The 16,463-nt window shown below is 34.8% G+C and overlaps 1 protein-coding gene across 2 annotated transcripts; it reads left to right on the top strand.

Annotated features, from left to right (window-relative positions):
- The first annotated feature begins 434 nt into the window (after positions 1 to 434).
- Positions 435 to 6,452, top strand: LOC101510642 (uncharacterized). Of its 2 annotated transcripts, none has more exons than XM_004488303.4 (7): positions 435 to 1,115; positions 3,492 to 3,626; positions 4,027 to 4,382; positions 4,566 to 5,310; positions 5,428 to 5,524; positions 5,604 to 5,658; positions 6,020 to 6,452. In XM_004488303.4, the coding sequence occupies exons 1-7, from the start codon at positions 626 to 628 to the stop codon at positions 6,080 to 6,082; spliced, it is 1,941 nt and encodes a 646-aa protein (XP_004488360.1). In that variant the 5' UTR covers positions 435 to 625; the 3' UTR covers positions 6,083 to 6,452. The 2 variants fall into 2 exon arrangements, with proteins under 2 accessions (XP_004488360.1, XP_027189595.1); XM_027333794.2 differs by having other exon boundaries at positions 975 to 1,115; positions 2,443 to 3,626.
- The last annotated feature ends 10,011 nt before the right edge of the window (positions 6,453 to 16,463 follow it).

Consider the following 16,463-nt stretch of genomic DNA (forward strand, 5'->3'; position numbering starts at 1 on the left):
ATAATTTTTATTGATATTTAAAAAAACACATAAATAAAATTAATTGCAATGTTCCTATTACTATTATGTATCAAGAAGAAATTTACCAACTACTTTCACTTTAATCACATTATATTTTATATTTTATTACAATACTATTATTTTAGTAGTGAAAAAAAAAACTACTAAAACTTAATTTTACCAAATAAACCCTAAAATTACATTATAAAATATTAGTTAAAATACACTTTTTTTTTTTTTACTAACATCAAATTACACTCTTGAAAACAGTTATTACGTTATGCATTTAAAAGGAAAGAATCCGTTTCGCAGAGAGTAAATGATAATTTTCCATAAATGCACCAATTCACGCGAAAATTAATAATTAAGGGTTTTATTTATTTATTTCATTTTCTTCTCCTTTTCAGAAAGGCTTACAAAATAGTAACACAATGACCCCCAATATTGACTATTGAGGCGTCAAGCTTGGAGAGCACGGTTACTGCTACTCGTTAGTACTATATTATAGTACGACACAAACATATCCTCGATTACTTTGTCAGAATAGAACCTTCCACTATATCCATCTTCATCTTTTCTTATATCTCAGTAAATTATTCTTCGTTCTCATTGCCATTCACACGCCATGGACGCGCGACGCGCCTCACGTTCCATTATCGACCCCAAAGTAAGACACGTCGGTTTCTTCGCTCAACATTCCGAATCCGACCCGCCCGAACCCGAATCCCCGCTGATTCCAGACTCTTCAGCATCCGACAGAGTCTCCCCCGTCATCATACCGCCCCCGCGTCTTCTTTCCGAGCGAACAGCCGCAGTTCCCGTCCCTGAGTCTAGGTTCCGGCGCGAGGCACCCGAGGATCGAGTGACGATTGGGAGCTACAATCCCTCCAAATCGCTGCTCGAAATTTCGCCGACAGCTTCGATTTCTTCTAGCAGTGTTGGACTCATTGACGGAGAATTCTCCGAGGATCGCTCCGGCGTTGGTTGGTTACGTAGCAGCGAGTTAAGTTTCCCCGACGTAGGGTTGGATTTACCAGCCGTTAGGCCTTATGAAATTTCGGTGGATAATAACTTTTCTCTTTCGGTGAATGTGAATAATTTTCCTCGAAGCACTGGTATGTTGTGATTGTTGAATACGTTGCATACATGTGCGATTTATTGGGATATTTGATCTGGGGATGATTGGAATATTTGATAACCTTCCTTTATCGCTATTGTTTAGGTCTATAAAGAAAACCAACACGTAAATATTGGTAATATTCAGACACTAGGATGCACCTTCAATTTGAAGTGTCATTAGTACATAGGTTTAGGTTTACTAGGTTCAGTAATTTGTCACGTTATTGCGTTTGATTTTTGCAGTATTTTATTTCGGTTTGGGTGGACCAAGCATAGGATTTTTATTCACATTCTTTATATGGTTTAGTGATTTGACGATTTTATACTTATGGCATTGGTTGTGGTCCTTGTGGACCAAGACGTGATAGGAGTTTTTGTAAAAAAGATGTTAAGCTTTTTTTGAAACTCAATATTTAGCTTGATGAAATGCAAACCTATCCCTAATTGAAGCATTGTTCTTTTTCTTGGTTAATTTTTTCATCTTGATTTTCTACTCCTGCACAGATCAAATCCGTTTAGAAGACAACATTGAATAAACAGTCAATGAAAACCCTACTTGATTATCTTTGTTTTCTTAAGCTCTGAAATCCATCAAAACTCAAACACAAAACAAATAAGTATTGTTTACAGCATCCAATTCAGCCACCAATTTAATTAATAAATTCCTTGTCTATTGCCTGCAAATTCCCTGAACCTCACGTCACCCTATGAACCTTCGATCCACATGTTTTCTACCTTCAATTGCCATTAGAATCCTAATCCTGATATGCTTGATCCCAATCCTTTCGCCATCTTACATCAGTTGTTCTATCCATGACCAACTCTCGTTAAAGCTTAAATTCTTTGATGAAGGACTATGAGTGGTTTTATATGTCTAACTTGTTAAACAACAACAAACTCTTTCTCCACTAGGTAGGGAGGTATATGAACCAAACAATTCCATTGTGTTATGTCAAAAATAAAGTTTGTTGGAAAGGCCCTATACGTTTAAGTCTTTTACTCTAGGTTTCCTTTAAATTTTCCTTGATAGTCCTCTATTGTTCATTCATTTGGTACAATAAAATATGACTAATTCAATAAATAACCCGTTTGAGCTTGAAAGGCATCTTTTGATTACAGAAAATGCTTGAAGCATATTTTCATTTCAAGATACTTGATTTATACAACTTGTTATATAAATATGATCGCCAAACCAGTGCCAGTCCTCTTCTTGCTTAAAATGTATTTCATATACTTCGTTTCTTTCATATGTAACCGGAAACCACAGGATTGTTACCTCCACTTCTCAAGTTTACTATTTATTTATTCTTTCGACATTTCCAGTACGGCTATATCATCTACAAAAAATAATAATTGAGGCACTGGCTTGTGGGTATGCTTATGCCCTTGCCAGGATCACATTCTCAGGCCATCCAACTTGAAGTAAAGCTTAAGCTGTTAGATGAAGTAAAGCTTAAGGTTAAGGACTTGGCATATATATCTTTAATATGCTTTATAAGATTTGGTGTTTTTGTTTCTGATGTGTCATTTGGGTACTGACATACATAAATTTATCTTTTATGACTATTAGTTTGTTACATAATCAAAAAGCCTGTTGAACACGGTTGTTTCAAATGCTTGGGTTTTGTGAAATGCATTCTAAATGGCCTAAGTGAACTCGAGTCTTGAATTTTGCTAAGGTTAAGAATCTTGAAATGGTCTTCAGATTGTTGCTTTGCTATGTTCTTTATAATTTCATTTAATGAAAAAAGCTCATGCCTTGGTCAGAATGTGGGATCTATATGTTGGCACTTTCTTTTACGTGTATTCACGTGTTGTACCAGAGGATATTGTAAATGGACATATACAATTGCTTAATTAACAAAATAGTGAAGCAAGTTGCCAATCTTGTGTCTTAGTTTGTGATGTCTAAATCTACATATTCTTGGAAGGTGTTTTGAACCTAATTGACCTGTCGATCAACTTATTTTCTCGGTGGTATTTGATGGTAAAAAATTATTAATGAAAGTGTTCACTATGACAGCAGTATGAACCTAATTATTGATTCTTTTAGAGTAGTATTGAGTTATATTTTTCAATCTATTTATCTATATATCAGTTTTCATTTGTGATAGTGGATTATAGTGTTATTTTACCTATTTAATCAACTCCACCTAGTGGAAAAGGGTTTTTGTTGTTATTGTATCTATCAACTTGTGGTTTACATCCTCTGTTTCTGGAAGGGATGCTTTAGTATCATCCCAGGGTTTTAATTTTTTTTTTCCTCCACCAAAGTGTATTCAGATTTTTGCTTCTTATGTAAACTAATTCTACATAGAATTGTTTGCTTGTCTTATTCTCTTACATATTAATGCTGAGCAAAATTCTTGCAGAAAAGAGGGAAGAGGCTGTCAAGCAAGTATGCCTTGATCCACCATCAGTTTCAAAGCCATTGAAAGAAAAAACTACAAAGGCTGAGAGACGAGCATTGCAGGAGGCTCAAAGAGCTGCAAAAGCTGCTTCTAAAGGTTATAGTTATGATTCATTCCCTGACTTGAATTTTTTTCTGCATTTGGTGAAACTTACAGGGATTATTCAAAACTTTACCTATATTTCGGAATTCAAAACTTACAGGGATTATTCCTATAAAGTTTAAATCCTAGCTATTACCCTCACTCAATGTTAACAACTATCTCTTACACTGGACTTTCTTCTTTCCTTAATGGACCAAACACAAATCAAATTTCTTAAAATCATGCCATCAATTTCTCAAAATTTGGCCCTGAAAAAGAGAATATGGTGTTAAGTGTTTTAGGAGATGCTTCTTAGTGTGTTAGTTTGTTTGCTAGTTGCTGATATTCAGGAATTCTATGCCTTCCATATTATTTTTGCAGTCTGTGGTTGGTTTGATTGTTGTTCTGTATCCAGCTAATGGAAGTACAGCAGTTGCTGAATCTGTGAAAGCAGCCGGAGCTAAAATTAAAAAGCAGTCTTCGCAAAAGAAAGATGGTCCTCCAGTTACACCATCAGTCACTAATGATAAGAAATCTGGAAATCGTCCTTTGGAGAAAGATAGGAAAAAAGATGCTCCTCCTCAACGAATGCAATTTGATGATGAAAACAGAGTAGAAAAGGCTAAAAGGCGCGCATTAGTAAATCAAACTGAAGCAAGAAACAGAGTTGAATTATTTCGGCATTTGCCTCAATATGAACATGGCCCTCAACTTGCTAATCTTGAGTCAAAGCTTTTCCAACTTGACTCAGTGCATCCTGCTGTGTTTAAGGTACTCTTTTTGAAATTTTGTAAGGTTGGTTACAATTATGAATTCAATCCTTTAAAGATCTCATCATTCTCACATTAGCCTTTTGTGTAGAAAATTTAGAAAAAAATGGTTCTTTTGTCTGTGAGTTCTGTTTATGTTTGATGTGACAAATTTAGGTACATCATGAGCTTACTTAATTTTCAGGTTGGATTACGTTATATGGCCGGAGATATATCAGGGGTTAATGCTCGTTGTATTGAAATGCTTAGAGCGCTTCAAGAAGCCATTATAGACTACTCCACTCCGCCTGAAAAAGTATTTTTTAGGGATTTAACTACAAAAATCAGCAGTTATATTTCATTTATTAGTGAATGCAGACCTCTTTCTATTAGCATGGGCAATGCGATTAGGTTTGTGAAGAGTCGTATTGCCAAGTTGCCCTTAAGTCATACTGATGCGGAGGCAAAAGCAGCTCTTTGTTCTGATATTGACCGATTCATTCATGAAAAAATAATTATTGCGGATAAGGTGATTGTTGGACATGCTGCTACCAAAGTTAGGGATGGAGATGTTCTTCTCACATATGGTCTGTCTAGTGTTGTTGAGATGATTCTCTTATATGCCCATGATCTTGGGAAACGATTCCGAGTTGTGGTGATAGACTCACGGCCAAAGCTTGAAAGTCAGGCCTTACTTACAAGGCTTATGGCCAAGGGCTTGAGTTGTACATATACTCATATAAATGCTGTTTCTTATATCATGCACGAGGTCACAAAAGTTTTTCTTGGAGCTTCTGCTGTTCTGTCTAATGGAACTGTACTTTCAAGGGTTGGGACGGCATGTGTTGCAATGGTGGCTCATGCATTTCGTGTTCCTGTATTAATCTGTTGTGAAGCTTTTAAGTTTCATGAAAGGGTGCTACTTGATTCGATATGTTGCAATGAAATAGGTAAGTTTGAGCATCAGCCTGTTAATGTTGGTCTTTCCACCTATGTCAAGCAATAATGCAGCCCTATTTGAAAATACCGATGGCATTGAAATTTAACAAACTTAAAATTACGTACAGGTGACCCAGGGGATGTAGCCACGGTTCCTGGAAGAATGGATGTCAATTATCTGGACAATTGGACAACTGAAAAGAATTTGCAGCTTTTGAATTTAATGTAAGATTTAGATATTCCAATTATGTGAAGTTAAAATGCTGTCCAAAATTAGATTGACTGATTTTATTTTGATTGACAGGTATGATGTTACACCTTCAGATTATGTCTCAGTTATTGTTACGGATCATGGAATGGTAAGTTGATCAGTGTAAAATGTAGAAATTTTTTGTTTATCCTTTGTGTTACTCTATTGAAATTATGCAACTTCTACTTAGCTCATTTTTTGCAGCAGCAGAGAAGCTAACTTCGTTTATGGGTTTTTTTAAAAGCAATTTATAATTTTACTTGAAAAATACACTTGTGCTATACACGTGCACAACTAATCCTTTGGGTCCATAACTCTTAAATGCAATAGATTTCTTGATGAACAAGGTAGTTTTTTTTTTCATTGATGAACAAGGTGTTCAACTGAAATTGTTTGCATCCTCACTCTCATTAATTCTTCTTTTGCTTATATTCCTAGTTTCAGTCTTTTATCCATTGTTTTTGTTGCAGATCCCTTCTACAAGTGTGCCTGTGATTGTACGCGAGTATGGACAAGAGCATTACTTGATATAGATAGAGAAAATGTAGAAAGTGAGTTTAGTAACAAGCCGCAACCAATTTTGACGAATGGAACTTCGCTGCATACTTGGATGTCTAGTTACAAAATTGATTTTTTTTTAGGTTTACCTTCTCAAACGACTTTGGAGATATACATATTGATTCATTAGTCCAAAATTCTTTCAATTCAGGGACCTATGGACGAAATTGCAAGCAACTCATAACTAGAAACACATTTTTTTTACTAAGATTATTTTGATGGTACCCTGTTGTTCTGTAGTTTGTAGAAACTATCTGATATTTCTTTCTAGTAGACTTATTTGAGAGATAGCAAAACTTCAAATAACCTTAATGAATGAAAATTTATGACTGAAAATTTTCCAAATTGGGTGTATTCATATTTATATTCTAACTGCTCCGCTTATAAAAAATATCTCTTTGTTAAGTGACATTATTTTTCTATAAATTGTCATTTTGGACTGAATAGAATACGAAAATTTGGTTATTACTATCCACTTTGTCTCATCCATTTTATATTATAAGTCATCCTATTCTTCTATAATGCATAAGAAACATTCTTTTGAAAGATACTCTTGGTATTTTAGTGCAAATCACACTAAGATTTTTTAAAGTACCCAAAAGGAGATTTATTGTTCATCTCATTTGCATCCGATTGGTGGGGGCGAATCGAACATAAAGGCTAGTGTAACATCATCCTTTGGAATTTACTACATATAATCTTCATCAACAACTTTATTATTAAAGTCTTACAGCAATTGACACCAACAGATCCAACAATCTTTAGGTTCGATTTTATTTTCAATCAATGGCTGCACCACTCAGAAATGACTTCTAATTTTGTGAAGTTGGAGAAATTGGATGGAGGAAATTTTATCCGTTGGCAGAATAAGATGAAATTCTTTCTTACAACTTTGAAAGTGGTGTATGTTTTGAACACCACAAGACCACTAGAGAAGGAAGTGGAAACATTAGCAGAAACAAGAGAAAAGCAGAAGTGGGACAATGATGATTATATATGCATGGGCTATATTCTCAACGTATGTCTGACTCTTTGTTCGATATATATCAAAGTAGCATTTTTGCAAAGGAACTATGGGAGAAATTAGAGTCAAGATACATGCAAGAAGACGCTACAACTAAAGAGTTTCTTGTTTCTCAATTCAATAAGTATAAAATGGTTGATAATAAATCAGTAATGAAACAAATACATGTGATTGGACACATCTTTGATAACTACAAACAAAATCAGATACACATGGATGAAACCATTATTATATCCTTTATAATAGACAAACTTCCACCTTCGTGGAAATATTCCAAAAAATATATGAAACATAAGAAATAGTACATATATCTTGAGCAATTGGGTAATTAAGAGGATACTAAAAACTATTTTTCTCATGAAAATTTCTATGTAATGGAAAAAGGAAATTCAAGCAAAACATTTAAGAAAATAAATTGAGATTTTGATAAATCACATGAAAAATACAGTAGTAATGATGAACAAAGAAACAAAAGAAAAGGAAGTTGATATCATTGTAAAAAACAAGACACTTTAAAAATGAGTGTAGGTTCTTGAAAAGGAAGAACAAAGAGAAGAATTCAAGTGCAACAAAAGATAATCTTTTTGTTGTCATTTCTGAACTCAACATGACTGAAGATGTTGAATCTTGGTGGATAGTCTCTGGTGCTACCCGTCATGTGTGCAGAAACAAAGAACTATTTAAGACCATTAATGAAGATGAAAGTGTTTTGTACATGGAAAATGCCTCAACTGTCCAAGTCAAAGGAAAAGGAATAGTGGAGATTGAATTCACTTCTAGAAAATCACTTTCTCTTAAAGATGTATTTTATGTTCCTAATGTTAGGAATAACTTGATTTTTGTACCTTTACTTAATAATTTCGATTTCAAATGTGTATTTGAGGGAGATAAATTTTTTATCTCTAAAGGGATGTTTGTAGGGAATGGTTACCATTGTGAGAATATGTTCAAATGTAATGTTTTTAGTAACTATAATAATAATATGATTTATGCTTATATCGTTGAGTCTTGTGATTTATGGCATATGCGACTAGGACATGTTAACTTTAGAAAATTGAATGATATGATGAAATCAAATTTAATTATGACTTTTAATAAAAATTCAAATTCATGTGCTACTTGCATGCTAACTAAATCACAAGACAACCTTTTAAAAGAGTTGAAAGAAGTTCGGTATTAGATTTAATTCACTCTAATGTATGCGAATTATATGGTTGGCCTACAATTGGTGGTGAAAAGTATTTTGTCACTTTTATTGATGATTGCACTAGATTCTGTTATGTTTATTTAATGCACTCTAAGAATGAAGTTTTAGACAAATTGAAAATATTTAAAGCACAAGTAGAACTTCAACATGAAACTTTTATTAAGTGTTTTAGAAGTGATAGGGGAGGAGAGCTCTATCATCCTGAGTATATTGAGTCCACTAGTATTGTGCATCAAACAACAACACCATATTCCCCACAACAAAATGGAATTGCATAAAGGAAAAACAAGGTATTAGAAGAAATGGTGAATGTCATGTTATCATATCATATTCTGGTTTATCTAAAGGTTATTGAGGGTGAAGTCATGCTAACTGCATCTTATTTGCTAAGTAAGTTCCTAATAAAAGGAACAAGATAGCCCTATATGAACTCTGGAAGAAAAGAAAACTCAATCTTAACTATATAAAAGTTTGAGGCTGTAGAGAAAGTGTTAAGGTTCTTGAACCAAAAAGAAAGAAATTGAGAGAAAGAGGAATATAAAGTGTATTTCTGGGCTATGCTAAAAATAGTAAAGCATATAGATTTATGGTTATTGAATTAATGACTCATATCCTATTAACATAGCGATTGAGTCAAGGGATGCCATTTTTCAAAAAATAGATTTAACTCAATTCCATATCCTAAGGAAATTGTTTGTTTTAGTGTATAAAGTCTAGAAAATAATGTATCTAATAATGATCGTTTGACATGTTCAAAATCTAGAAGAAGTAAACGAGCCAGAAAAGAGAAAAGTTATGGACTAGAGTTCTTTATGTTCCTTGTAGAAAGTACAAATGATTCTATTAACAGTTGTGAATCAATTTGCTATAATTTAGAGAATGACCAAAACACATATGAAGAGGCAATAATGTCTCTAGACTCTTCCTTTTGGAAAGAAGTCATCCAAGAGGAAATGAACTCAATTATGGGGAATAAAACTTGGAAATTAGTAGACCCACCTAGATCCAAATCAATAAATGTAAATGGATTTTTAAGAAGAAAATGAAAGTTGATGGTACCATTGATAAATTCAAAGCTAGACTTGTTGCAAAGAGGTGTACACAAAAATAAGGTATCGACTACTTTGATACTTATGCACCTGTTGCAAGAATTGCATCCATAAGAGTCCTTTTGGCACTAGCTTTTATCTATAAGTTTGTAATCGATCAAATGGATGTTAAAATTGCTTCTCTAAATGGAGAGTTAGATGAAGAAGTGTATATGAAACAACCTGATGGATTTGTCATCAAAGGACAAGACCATAAAGTGTGTAAATTGACTAAATCTTTATATGGGTTAAAACAAACACCTAAACAATGGCGCCAAAAGTTTGATCAAGTTGTGTTTTCGAATGGATACAAAATAGATGAATCTGACAAGTGTATTAAAGTAAATTTCACAATGAAAATGGTGTTATGATTTGTTTATATGTGGATAATATGTTAATCTTTGGCACCATTTGAGATGAGTTCGAAAAAACTAAAACTTTCTTATCAAAAAATTTTGATATGAAAGATTTAGGTGAATAAATGTGATTTTAGGAATTAAAATCATAAGAGATGGTGTAAGTATTGTTTTATCCCAATCTCACTATATTGAGAAAGTGCTAAAGAAATTTGATCAATTTAATTGCAAACCTGTTTCTACCCCATTTGATCAAAATGTTAGTTTACAACCACATAAAGGATGTCGTGTGGCACAACTAGATTATTCAAAGGCAATCAGATGCTTAATGTATGCCATGACTAGTACCAGACCTGATATAGCATATGTTGTTGGTAGATTAAGTCGGTATACAAGCAATCCAATTAAAGAACATTGACATTATATTAAAATATTTGAAAGGAACAATTAACTATAGTTTAGTCTATAATGGATATCAATCAGTTTTGGAAGAATATGCAGATGTTAGATGGGTAAATTATGTTGAAGATCATGCTTCCACTAGTGGATGGATCTTCAATCTTGGTGGAGGTGCAGTTTCTTGGGGATCAAAGAAACAAATTTGCATTGCTGACTCCACCATGGCTGCAGAGGTCATTGCCCTAGTTGTAGGTAGTTAAGAGGCTGAATGGCTAAAAAATTTGTTGTATGAGATACAAATTTGATCAAAGCAAATGGCACCGATATCCATACATTGTGATAGTCAATCTACACTATCCAAAGCATATATCCAAGTATATGATGGAAAATCTAAACATATTGGTTTTAGACATAACTATGTAAAGGATTTAATTTTAAATGGAGTAAAATCCATAGTGTTTGTAAGAACTGAAAATAATTTTGCAGGTCATTTGACGAAAGGTGTGACAAAGGACATGGTGTTGAAGACATAATTGTGGATGAGACTTGTAACACCCCTACTTTTAACAGCGCGAGTGTATTTTTTTTTTCAAAAACAAATTCATAAAAACAAAGAAAATAAATAAGGAAATACTTTTGGATAAATATTTAAGTCGTGACACAACGACAAATAAGTCACCAAAATTCACAAGCAGTGGAATAGTTTTTGAAATACGAATCCAAAGTATTTACACATCAAAAAGTGGTACATGGACTCCATCGTAATAAAATGTCAACAGACAATATTAGTATAGGTACAGTCTTCCAAAATAAAATAATCACAACCCAAAAAGAAAGACGTCTAGTCCCTATACATCAACCTAATCTGATAATTCTACCAACAAAAAACTATACACCCTGAGTGATCTCCACGCGCTCCGTAAGATCCTCCTAACATAGCTCCAGTCAGGCATTCCCGTCTACATTCCCATCCACAGGGTACGAACCGGTAGGATTGTCCTGACTCTCATCTGAGGGCAAAGCCCAGATTTCCACAATAGTTGTAAAGGGTCACCAACCGAAATTAACAGTTAACACATAACATTTAAGTTTTTGAATGCACAAAATAACCTTTCCACTAAGCATGCACCTTAAAAGGATTTTCCATATGCTAAAAGTTCATATAATACTTGCCAAATGAAAATGAAGTCAAAATAAGTCTTAAATCAATCAAGTAATAAACAACTGGCCAATCCATTGATGAACCAATTGAACAATCGATCATCTAACTCAAAATAAGAATTTCCACTGAGTCAATCGATTGGGAAATCGATTTGGATGAAGGGTTTTAGTGAAAACTGAACTCTGGGCTTGAATCAATCGATTGGGAAATCGACTGATGAATAATTAAGCCCCTGTGTTAAAGCCAATCGATTTCCAAATCGATTTTGTCAAAATGGCTGAGCTCCTGTAATGCAGCCAATCGATTGCCAAATCGATTTTGTCAAAATGGCTGAGCTCCTGTAATGAAGCCAATCGATTGCCAAACCGATTTTGTCAAAATGGCCGAGCTCCTGTAATGAAGCCAATCGATTGCCAAATCGATTTTTGAGGAAATAGCTTTTAAAAGAATCGATTTCCCTGCATGTTTTTCTTAAAACTACATAAACTAATGCAATCGCATTCACACACAACACCAAAACATAACACTTAACAATTACCACACAATTACCACGACAACTTGAGTTTCGAAACAGTTTTACAATCAATTTCACTTACACACAATTTATTCCAAAACATAGACACTTAGTACAATCATCACAATCACAATGACATCTCAAGTTCAAACACTCAATCATACACTTGAATCAAACACGACTCGTGTGTCAAGCACCCTAATGCAATGCGTATATGCCAAAATGCATGGACTCGGAATTCCAACCCAAAACCCTCCTCGAAGGGCCGTAAATCATAATTGTACCGTCTATCGCAGGCCAAAGTACCAATTACCGAGGTGCCACCTATCACTGGTCTGCACGATTTACTAAAAAGCGTAAACCATAAACGTACTGCCTATCACGGGCCCGTATCGTTTACCGAGGTGCCACCTATCACGGGTCTGCACGGTTTACTAAAAAGAACGTAAATTGTAAATGTACCGCCTATCACAGGCCAAAGTACTATTTACCAAGGTGCCACCTATCACAGGTCTGCACAATTTACAAAAAAGCGTAAATCGTAAACGTACTGCCTATCACGGGCCCGTACCGTTTACCGAGGTGCCACCTATCAGGGGTCTGCACGGTTTACAAAAACGTAAATTATAAATGTACCGCCTATCACAGGCCAAAGTATTATTTATCAAGGTGCCACCTATCACGGGTCTGCACGATTTACAAAAAGAATGAAAATGCATGAGCATATACTGACTCCATCCAAAACAATCGTTAAGCAAATGCAGCTATTAAAAGATTCCCCATTCTTAATACTCATTTAACTTAAACGATTTTCAAAACAAACATTAAGTAAACAAGACATTAAGAGATTCCCCATTCTTAATACTCATTTAACTTAAACGATTTTCACAACAAACATTAAAGCAAACAGAAATATTAAGAGATTCCCCATTCTTAATACTCATTTAACTTAAACGATTTTCACAACAAACATTAAGCAAACAAGACATTAAGAGATTCCCCATTCTTAATACTCATTTAACTTAAACGATTTTCACAACAAACATTAAGTAAACAAGACATTAAGAGATTCCCCATTCTTAATACTCATTTAACTTAAACGATTTTCACAACAAACATTAAGTAAACAAGACATTAAGAGATTCCCCATTCTTAATACTCATTTAACTTAAACGATTTTCAAAACAAACATTAAGTAAACAAGACATTAAGAGATTCCCCATTCTTAATACTCATTTAACTTAAACGATTTTCAAAACAAACATTAAGTAAACAAGACATTAAAAGATTCCCCATTCTTAATACTCATTTAACTTAAACGATTTTCAAAACAAACATTAAGTAAACAAGACATTAAAAGATTCCCCATTCTTAATACTCATTTAACTTAAACGATTTTCACAACAAACATTAAGTAAACAAGACATTAAGAGATTCCCCATTCTTAATACTCGTTTAACTCTAATGGTTTTCAAATTCCACACAAAACAAACTCAAACATATTATCAAATTCAATCCACGATTCACACCAAAATACATCAATTCATTTCACCACAAAACCCAACCATACACATATCAAATTTCATAAGCATGAATTATGAACACGTCAACCTTCATTTACTCAAATTCATACACCAATGGTTTAAATTCATTTTCCGCGAAACATTCATCAATATCACCAAAACCTAACTCTAAGATTTTACCCATAAGCCTTAAATTCATTTTCCCCAAATCACCACTTTAACCCTAACAAAATTCTTTTCCACACAACCACAGATAAGTCCCTAAATGCAAACTAGAAGTTTGGAAGGAGCCCTTACCTTCTCGTTAGCTTTAACGCGCGATTCCGGTACCGCGAGTAAATCCGGTAAAATCTCCGCTCCAACGTCACTTCCAAGGTTGGTTCCCTAGCACCGTAGCGTAGTAGTGAACAGCTTTCCCTTCTATCTCTTTGCGAAACGAAGCTTAGATCTAGATGAAATGGGAAGATTTGTGTTTGACGGTTTTGAAATTCCTAACACTGTTTTTCTTCGTTTTCGAAACAACGAGGAAGTATGAAGCTGAGAAATCTTCTCTTTCACACTGACTAAGCCTTGGGTTTATATTCTTGAGTAAAAGGAAGAAGCGAAAATGAAAATGGAAGAAGGAGGAAGAATGGTTCACGCGAGGCAGAGGAAGAAGATGAATTTCTTTCTTTTCTTTCTTTCCCTTTTCCTTTTTTTCTTTTTCCTTCCTTTCTATTTCTTTTCTTTCTATTTCCTTTCCTTTTCCTTCCACACAAACACACATATATATAATATATATATATATATATTTATATATATTAATTACTTTTAACAAATATCTCCAAATATCTAGATATTTATTAAAATTACCATTTCACCCATAAGGCATTAAATTCTTCGTAAAAGATTCATCGTACTTAAATTAATTAATTTATTGACGAGTAATTTTAATCGGGCATCAAATATCTTTTTGGTCATATAAACTCCAAAATCTTAATAACTTTGGCTAAAAAGCCTCCGAGTTCAATACCTAAATACACTAAAATACATAAAGTATACTTTAAAATTATGGGTCTTACATTACTACCCCCTAAAATTAGTTTCGTCCTCGAAACTATGCGTCGATAAATAACTCTGGGTGTTGTTCTCTCATCTTGCTCTCCAGTTCCCAAGTCGCATCTCCAGTAATTGGGTTCCAAATCACCTTGACCAACGAAACATCCTTGGTCATCAATCGCGTAATCTTCCTGTCATCAATTCTCACAGGTGGTACTTCGAATGACAAGTTGTCCTTTAGTTGGATTGTGTCTGGTTCGATCACATGAGATGGATCTGCAAGATATTTCCTCAATTGTGACACATGAAACACGTCATGAATATTGGACAGTATCGGAGGCAATGCAATCCGATAAGCAACAGGTCCAATTCGTGCAAAAATCTGATATGGTCCAATGAATTTCGGAGTCAACTTCTTCGATTTCAAGGCTCTACCAACTCCAGTAGTAGGTGTGACTCTTAGAAATACATGGTCGCCCTGTTCGAATTCTAAAAGTCTGCGACGCTTGTCCGCGTAACTCTTCTGACGATCTTGTGAAGTCTTCATTTTCTCCTTGATCTTCTTTACCTTAGCTGTAGTCTGTTGTACCATCTCTGGTCCGACAATCATACTTTCGCCGTCCTTATTCCAACACAAGGGCGTTTGACACTTGCGCCCATATAAAGCCATGTATGGTGCCATTCCAATACTTGCGTGGAAACTATTGTTGTAGGTGAACTCAATCAACAGAAGTACATCATCCCAACTTCCTCTATCATCTAATACACATGCTCTCAATAGATCTTCCAGGGACTGATTTGTCCTTTCAGTCTGTCCATCCGTTTGTGGATGGTAAGCTGAACTCAATCGTAGTTTCGTTCCCAACGCTTCGTGCAATGCTCCCCAAAAATGCGATGTGAACTTCAGATCACGGTCTGATACAATACTCGATGGTACTCTGTGTAATCTCATAATTTCAGCAATGTAGATCTCTGTTAACTGATTTACCTTATAGGTGGTCCTTACTGGCAAAAAGTGTGCGGATTTAGTCAGTCGATCCACTATCACCCATATAGAATCATTCTTTCTCCTTGTTTTTGGAAATCCAGTTATAAAATCCATGGAAATGCTGTCCCACTTCCATTCAGGTATATCTAAAGGTTGCAACATCCCAACAGGTCGCTGATGTTCCACCTTCACTTTCTGACAAGTTAGACAAGTTGATACATACTCCGCTACATGTTTCTTCATTCCTGGCCACCAATAATTCTGCCTCAAATCCTGATACATCTTTGTTGCTCCAGGATGAATGCTCAACTTACTCTTATGAGCCTCTTCTAAAATTGTTTTCCTCATATCTGTAATTCCTGGTACACAAATCCTACCATTACATCGCAAAATATTATCTGATCCAATCTTAAACTCAGTTGTCTTCCCTTGCACTATTAGGTTCCTCTTCTCTTGAATTAAGACGTCATCTTGAGAATTTACAATGTCTTCAAGTAGTCCACTCGAAATCTTAATCATTCCGAATTTCAAAATTCCTGGTGCAAACTCTACGTTCAAGTGTAGATCTCTAAAAGCTTCCCACAACTCTTGTTGTCTAGCCATAATTGTTGAAGACACCGAGACACTTCTTCTACTCAACGCTTCTGCCATTGCATTGGCCTTCCCAGGGTGGTACTGCAGTGTGAAATCAAAATCCTTGAGAGTCTCCATCCATCGTCTCTGGCGCATGTTCAATTCCTTCTGATCAAACAAATATTTCAAACTTTTATGGTCACTGAACACTGTGAACGTGCACCCATATAAATAGTGCCTCCAGATCTTCAATGCAAAAACAATATCAGCAAGCTCCAAATCATGAGTAGGATAGTTTCTCTCATGAATCTTCAATTGCCTTGAGGCATAAGCTACAACTTTCTTGTGTTGCATCAGAACACATCCCAAACCTTGGTGAGATGCATCACAATAAACTTCATAGGGCTCTTCTGATTGCGGTAATACCAATACTAGTGAGGTCGTCAATTTTCTCTTTAGTAACTGAAAATTTTCCTCACACTTC

The sequence above is a fragment of the Cicer arietinum genome, chromosome 1, assembly GCF_000331145.2.
Source record: "Cicer arietinum cultivar CDC Frontier isolate Library 1 chromosome 1, Cicar.CDCFrontier_v2.0, whole genome shotgun sequence".
NCBI lineage: Eukaryota > Viridiplantae > Streptophyta > Magnoliopsida > Fabales > Fabaceae > Cicer > Cicer arietinum.

What these genes read in the sequence shown, in the direction of transcription:
- LOC101510642 (XM_004488303.4), top strand. Translation starts at nt 626, where the DNA reads ATGGACGCGCGACGCGCCTCACGTTCCATTATCGACCCCAAAGTAAGA. An exon ending in TAATTTTCCTCGAAGCACTG is followed by an intron (nt 1,116 to 3,491) that starts GTATGTTGTGAT and finishes AAATTCTTGCAG; the next exon opens with AAAAGAGGGAAGAGGCTGTC. An exon ending in TGCATCCTGCTGTGTTTAAG is followed by an intron (nt 4,383 to 4,565) that starts GTACTCTTTTTG and finishes CTTAATTTTCAG; the next exon opens with GTTGGATTACGTTATATGGC.